General features: G+C 38.9%; 1 protein-coding gene across 1 annotated transcript in view; it reads left to right on the top strand.

The window, feature by feature from the left end:
- The window catches only part of LOC102191489 (disintegrin and metalloproteinase domain-containing protein 32), a 214423-nt gene continuing 209342 nt past the window's right edge, over positions 1970-7050 (top strand). The window contains exon 1 of the mRNA XM_005698845.2: positions 1970-2246. Coding sequence (XP_005698902.2) covers positions 2189-2246 — 58 coding nt within the window. The 5' untranslated portion in view covers positions 1970-2188. The remainder of the gene's footprint in view (positions 2247-7050) is intronic.

Raw genomic sequence — 7050 nt, 5'->3', positions numbered from 1 at the left:
TGGCTCAACTACACCCAAATACTAAGATCATGGCATCTGGTTCCATCACTTCATGGTAAATAGATGGGGAAACAGTGGAAACAGTGTCAGACTTCATTTTTCTGGGCTCCAAAATCACTGCAGATGGTGATTGCAGCCGTGAAATTAAAAGATGCTTACTCCTTGGAAGCAAAGTTATGACCAACCTAGACAGCATATTCAAAAGCAGAGACAGTACTTTGCCAACAAAGGTCTAGTCAAGGCTATGGTTTTTCCAGTGGTCATGTATGGATGTGAGAGTTGGACTGTCAAGAAAGCTGAGCACTGAAGAATTGATGCTTTTGAACTGTGGTGTTGGAGAAGACTCTTGAGAGTCCCTTGGACTGCAAGGAGATCCAACCAGTCCATTCTAAAGGAGATCAGTCCTGGGTGTTCTTTGGAAGGAATGATGCTAAAGCTGAAACTCCAGTACTTTGGCCACCTCATGTGAAGAGTTGACTCATTGGAAAAGACTGTGATGCTGGGAGGGATTGGGGGCAGGAGGAGAAGGGGACGACAGAGGATGAGATGGCTGGATGGCATCACCGACTTGATGGATGTGAGTTTGAGTGAACTCTGAGAGTTGGTGATGGACAGGGAGGCCTGGCGTCCTGCAGTTCATGGGGTCCCAAAGAGTTGGACATGACTAAGCGAACTGAACTGACACCCAAAAATAAGTGTTAGTATAGCATTGGGTTTTCCTGTTGAGGTGCAAGCTAGATGTATACTGTTGACCCTTGAACCACGTGGGTTTGAACTGCACAGATTGACTTACAAGCGATTTTTTTATTCCCAATAAAAATACAGTGACACTCTGTATCTGCAGGCTTGCGTCAGTGGATTCAACTAACCGCAAGTGGCAAAACAGTTCAGTATCCATGGTTGGTTGAATCTGCAGAGATGGAAACCAGAGGGCCAATTTTGGGACTTGAGCATCTGGGCATTTTGGCATCCACCAGGGATGCTGGAACCAATCTCCCTGTGCATACAGAGAGGCCAACTGTTTTCATTGCCATGTTTCTGCTCATTCTGTTCTTTTTCAGGCTTAAATAACCCTGTTGAAAGCCTTTGCGTCCATAGAATCTCATCTCCACTGTGAGTTTAGATGTGGGGCTTCTCCAAGTGAAATTTTTGTTACCACTGGACCTTTTTGTTTGTGTACCTGCCATTCTGTTAATTGATGTGAGAGACAACTCGTTCTTTGGGATTTGAAAAGAATTAAAAGATACTGCATAGAGGTAAAGACTGGGTAGTGAGTCTGGGAAGGAGGAGGTCTTGCAGTCCAAGGTAATAAGGCAATTTTCATTCAGGAAAGATTGGAAGTCGTAAGTGGTCCTAGCACAGGGGATGAGAGGAAAAGAGGCAGCAGCCTGAGCTACAAATTTAGAAAATTTTGAATACTCAGTTGAGGAATGTGGTTAGAATTTTCTACTGGAACATATGTACTGTAATTATGGGCAGGAATCTTGTCCATCTCATTCATTACCTGAGTATTCACTGTACCCAGAAGTTAACTGAACAAGGGCAGGCCATTAAGTGAATTGTAGCCAATGGTCTGCGAACCACATGGAAAGTAGACGCAGCCTGGTTACAAGGTGTATTTGGGCAGTGGATATAGAAAGTGCCATGGCAGGTGCTTTTTGATGATACCAAAACCTACTCACTTCCCCCCTTTTTTGGAATTCTTTTTTTTAAAATCTGCCCTTTTTAAAATTAAAAAAACCCGATTTTAGTAAATATGAACGCATAACTCATGTGTGTGTGCGCGCACAGTTTTCTATCCTTTATATCCAGCAAGTGGTGTTTGATAACAAAACAGCGGACAATAAATGTGTTAGTCCTTTTAGGTCCATTCACAATAAGCAAAAGGTTTGTGGAAGGACGATGACCGCGACGGAGAGGGCTGGGGTGGTCTGGTACCTTCAGATAACTGGGGTTGGGGTTGGGGGCACCGGGCCGTCGAGAAGGGCGGGCTGTCCGCAAAAGAGCGCGACAGAGGCCAGAACGCAAGGACTGGAGAGCCGGTGCGCTCCTCAGGCGACTGGTGGGCGGGGCGCTGAGTACCCAGCTCTCTCGTAGGTAGCCTCGCGAGAACGCAGCTCACCGAAGGCCAACGGTCGTAGCGTTTAGTGTCCTCTCAAAAAAAAAAAAAAAGCCCAGAAGTCACGCTATGTTCCGCTTAATGATGTTGCTAGCGGGTCTCCGTGGCTTGCTAACGTCAAGACCCGGTAAGCCCATGGATGCCCTGTGACTCCGGTGTGGGGAGTGAGAAGGTTTTTCTTTTCCTTCTTTACACGCGTAACCTGCTTGGGTCACACTGCGCGGCAACTGGACACTCAAGTCCCTTTCCTCGCTTTTGGTTTCTTTTGCCCACCAGGGAACCGAGCCGTTTTCAGGCGCTGTGTAGGCATAGCGAAGGGACTCCTGAGAGAGGAAGGTGATTTTAATAAGCTCCAGGACAAATCTCTGATGCCCTGACTCTCAATCTGCATTGGGGGCCTCCTCTTTTTGTAGTTCTGTTATGCACTACCTCAAAATTTCTTGCACTCAAAAGCACTCCAAAAACTTCATGAACTCAGACTCCAAAAAACTGATCTTCCTCAGATATCATCTGCTCCAGTAAAATAACTTGCCCTGTGTACAATAATAGTTTGTCCTGCAAAAAATGTATACAAAAAAATGTATACATAGGCAAAAAATGTCAGTTCTTGGAATTGTGCAAGATGGAGCCGCTTATGCCATGTCTACAGTCGGGTCATCACATTGACTTCTCCCACCTGGTCGGAGTTTCAGGAGCTACAAAACCACTCAAAGGATATTATCTACAGCTCAGAATATTATCTCTAGCTCTTGAAGAGGAACTGAAGGTCCTTGACCTTTTTTAATGGCCGAATTATTATTATTTTTTCTTGCTTGACTACTTTGCTTTTGTATTTCCAACCCCCACCCCTCCTCTGCCCCTTCTCTGATTAAATTTCTTCTTTGGCTACAGTTTTTCTGTAGACGAGAGGTAGGCAGAAGACATGGAGGGGAGGTCTGTCCTGAGAAGACCCATAGGGTCCTGGTCAGTTACAGTAATAGACCTATTATATGTTAATGTAAGTTAACACATTTAAAAATGAAAACTCTGTTTTCCAAAACAAAGAATTTAGAGTGGTGGTGTGAATCTGCTTAAAAGGTTTGGTTTAATAGATGACAGCTAGATTCTCAGATCTATTTCTGCATTTGATCTGTTGCTAAGTGTTTTATTTGAAGTATATGTGGTTGGGAAAGGGAAAAGTATTTTATGAGCCTTTTCAAATAGTTACCACTATTCCCCTTTGGCTGCTATACCAAATACACACTTGATAAATGGTAAAGGTTAGTTACAACGTGGAATGAACTTTTGGTAATATGTTAAGATCCATTGGTCTATTTTGAACTTTAGTGGATATTTTTACCCATTAAAAAAATGTATTATCTTTGTTTTTAAATTATTTTAAATTGTAATAAAATATAAAAAACATAAAATTTGCCATCTTCAACCATTTAAAAAAATGAATGAACTTTATTTTTAGAGTGTTTTAGGTCCATAGCAAAACTGAAAGGTACAGAAATTTCCTGTCCCCATATACTCCCTGTCCCCACATGTGTACAGTCTCTGCTATATCCTGCGGGCGCAGTGCTATATTTGTTAACAATTTATGATCCCACACTGACACATCATTATCACCCCATAGCTATAGTTTACCTTAGGGTTCACTTTTGATGTACATTCTATGGATTTTGACATATATATAATGACATGTATCCACCAGAGTAGTTTCTCTGCCCTAAAAATCCCCTGTGTTTCACTGATTCATCTCTCCCTTCCCTCTTAAGTCCTGACAACGACTGATCTTTTTACTGTTTCCATCAGTTTTACCTTTTCCAGAATGTCATATGGTCAAAATCTTACAGTATGTTGCCCTTTCAGATTGACTTCTTTCACTTAGTAATATGCATTTATTGTTCTTTCATGTCTTCCTAGAGCTCTGTAGCTTGTTTCTTTGTAACACTGAGTGATATTCCATTGTCTGTATATACCAGTGTATTTATCCATTTACCTACTAAAAGACATCTTGGTTGCTTTTAAGTTTTGGTAGTTAAGAATGAAGCTACTATAAATATCTGTGTACAAGTTTTTGTTTGGACATAAGATTTCAACTCCTTTTGGGTAAATACTAAGGAGTACTTTTGCTGGATCATATGATAAGAATATATTTAGTTTTGTAAACTATCTTCCAAAGTGGCTATGCTATTTTTTTTAAATATAAATTTATTTTGCTATTTTATAGTCTCATCAGCAGTGAATGAGAGTTCTGTTACTTCACATCTTTGCCAGCATTTTGTGTTGTCAGTGTTCTTCAGTTTGGCCATTCTAATAGGTATAGAATGGTCATAGTCTCTAGTGACATATGATGTAGAACATTACTCTTCTTATTTACCATCTATATATCTTCTTTGATGAGGTGTCTGTTCAGGTATGTTGCCCATTTTAAAGTTTTTTTTATTATTATTGTTGAGCTTTAAGAGATCCTTGTATATTTTGGATAACAGTTTTTTATCAGGTGTGACTTTTGAAGATGTTTTTCTCCTAGTTTGTAACTTCTCATTCTCTTGACAGTGTCTTTCACAGAGCAAAAGTTTTTAATTTTAATGAAGTCCAGTTTATCAATTTTTTCTCATGCATCATGTCTTTGGTATTATATCTAAGAAGTCATTGCCTTACCAATGGTCATCTAGGTTCACTCTTACTTCTAGGAGTTTTATAATTTTGCATTTTACATTTAGATCTATGATCCACTTTAGGTTAATTTCTATGAAGTGTTAAAGCCTGTGTCTAGGTTATTTGTTTTGCATTTTGAAATCCATTTGTTACAGTATCATTTTTTAAAGACTATCTTTGCTCCATTATGTTGTCTTTTCCTATGTCAGAGATCAATTGATTGTATTTATATAGGTACTTTTCTGGGATCTCTGTTCTGTTTGATTGACCTTTTTGTATGTTCTCTTGCCAAAATTATACTACCTTGATTACTGGAGCTTTACTATACGTCTTTAAGTCACATAGTGACAGTCGTTTGATTTTCTTCTTCTTCAGTATTGAGTTTGTTATTTGGGATCTTTTGCCTCATAAATTTTAGAGTCAGTTTATTGATAACCACAAAATATTGTGGTGGGATTTTGATTGGGATTGTACTGAATCTATAGAACAAGTTGGGGAAAGATTGACATTTTGAACTTTTTGTTTGCTATTTGTCATCAAACTTTTGAAGTTTTCCTCATAGAGATCTTACTCGTATTTCATTAGATTTATAGCTAAGTATTTAACTTTTGGGGATGCTAATGTACATGACATTGTGTTTTAAATGTCAAATTCCAGTGCTCATTTCTGGTATATAGAAAGTGAATGACATTTGTATATTAACCTTTTATGCTGCAAATTTGCTTTCTTAACCATTTTTAAGTGTATAGTTCAGTGGTGGTGAGTATATTCACATTGTTCTATAACATCTTTCTGGGAGCCTTTCATTTTGCAAAACTGAAGCCCTATACCCATTAAACAAGTAATTAAAAATTGTGATAAAATATATGTAACATAAAATTTACCATTGTAACCCTTTTTCACTGATATTGCATATTTGCTTTTTAAAGTAGAAGCTAATTAAAACATCTGTATTCAGTTTTCACTTTATTTTTATAGATTCTCTTTTTTCTTGGCTTTACCTTAAGTTTTATACTTTTATATATTTTTCTGTTACTAATTAATGTGCCTTTGTTTCAGGACAGAGAACTGTAACATTTCTTGTGAGGCCATTCTCCTTTAACTTTGGTGAAATTGTTTATCTCTCCTTCAATTCTGAAGGACAGCTTTGCTGGGCATGGTATTCTTAGGTGGAATTTTTTTTCTTTCAGTACTATATATTGAATGTATTATCCCACTCCATTCCGGTCTGCAAGGTTTCACTGAAAAATCCACTGATAGTCTTATGGGCGTCTGCTTGTACATAATATTTTGTGTTTCTCTTGCTGCTTTTTTGAGAGTCTCTCTTTGTCTCTACTTTAGGGCAGTTACAATGTATGTCAGTGTAATTCTCTTTGAATTCCTTTTTTGGCTTTCTTTTGGCTTTCTAGATTTGGAGGTCAATTTTTTTACCCCAGGTGAGAGAAATTTTCAGTCATTACCTCTTTGAATAAGTTCTGCCCTCCACCTTGATTTCTTTTCCTTCTGTGACTTCTATAATGTGTATACTGCTCTGCTTCATTGTGTCCCATATATTTATGAATCTGTCTTCACTCGTTTTCATTCATTTCATTCTTTCTTTCATTTGTAAAAAATAATTTGCTCCTCTGATTAGATGAATTCTCTTGATCTGTCTACAGGTTTTCTGATCCTTTCTTTCACTTGATCTAGTCTGCTCTTGAACCCCTCTATTGAAAATTTCAATTCCGTTATTGTATTCTTCAGCTCTCTGATTTCTATTTTTTACTCATTCTAAAGGGTGTCAGACTTTATTATTTTGGGCTCCAAAATCACTGCAGATGGTGATTGCAGCCGTGAAATGAAAAGACACTCACTCCTTGGAAGGAAAGTTATGACCAACCTAGACAGCATATTCAAAAGCAGAGACATTACTTTGCCAACAAAGGTCCGTCTAGTCAAGGCTATGGTTTTTCCAGTGGTCATGTATGGATGTGAGAGTTGGACTGTGAAGAAAGCTGAGCACCAAAGAATTGATGCTTTTGATCTGTGGTATTGGAGAAGACTCTTGAGAGTCCGTTGGAGTGCAAGGAGATCCAACCAGTCCGTTCTGAAGGAGATCAGCCCTGGGATTTCTTTGGAAGGAATGATGCTAAAGCTGAAACTCCAATACTTTGGCCACTTGATGCGAAGAGTTGACTCATTGGAAAAGACTCAGATGCTGGGAGGGATTGGGGGCAGGAGGAGAAGGGCATGACAGAAGATGAGATGGCTGGATGGCATCACCGACTTGATGAACATGAGTTTGG

The sequence above is a fragment of the Capra hircus genome, chromosome 27, assembly GCF_001704415.2.
Source record: "Capra hircus breed San Clemente chromosome 27, ASM170441v1, whole genome shotgun sequence".
In the NCBI taxonomy this organism is placed as follows: domain Eukaryota; kingdom Metazoa; phylum Chordata; class Mammalia; order Artiodactyla; family Bovidae; genus Capra; species Capra hircus.
This window is presented reverse-complemented; position numbering and strand designations above follow the sequence as displayed.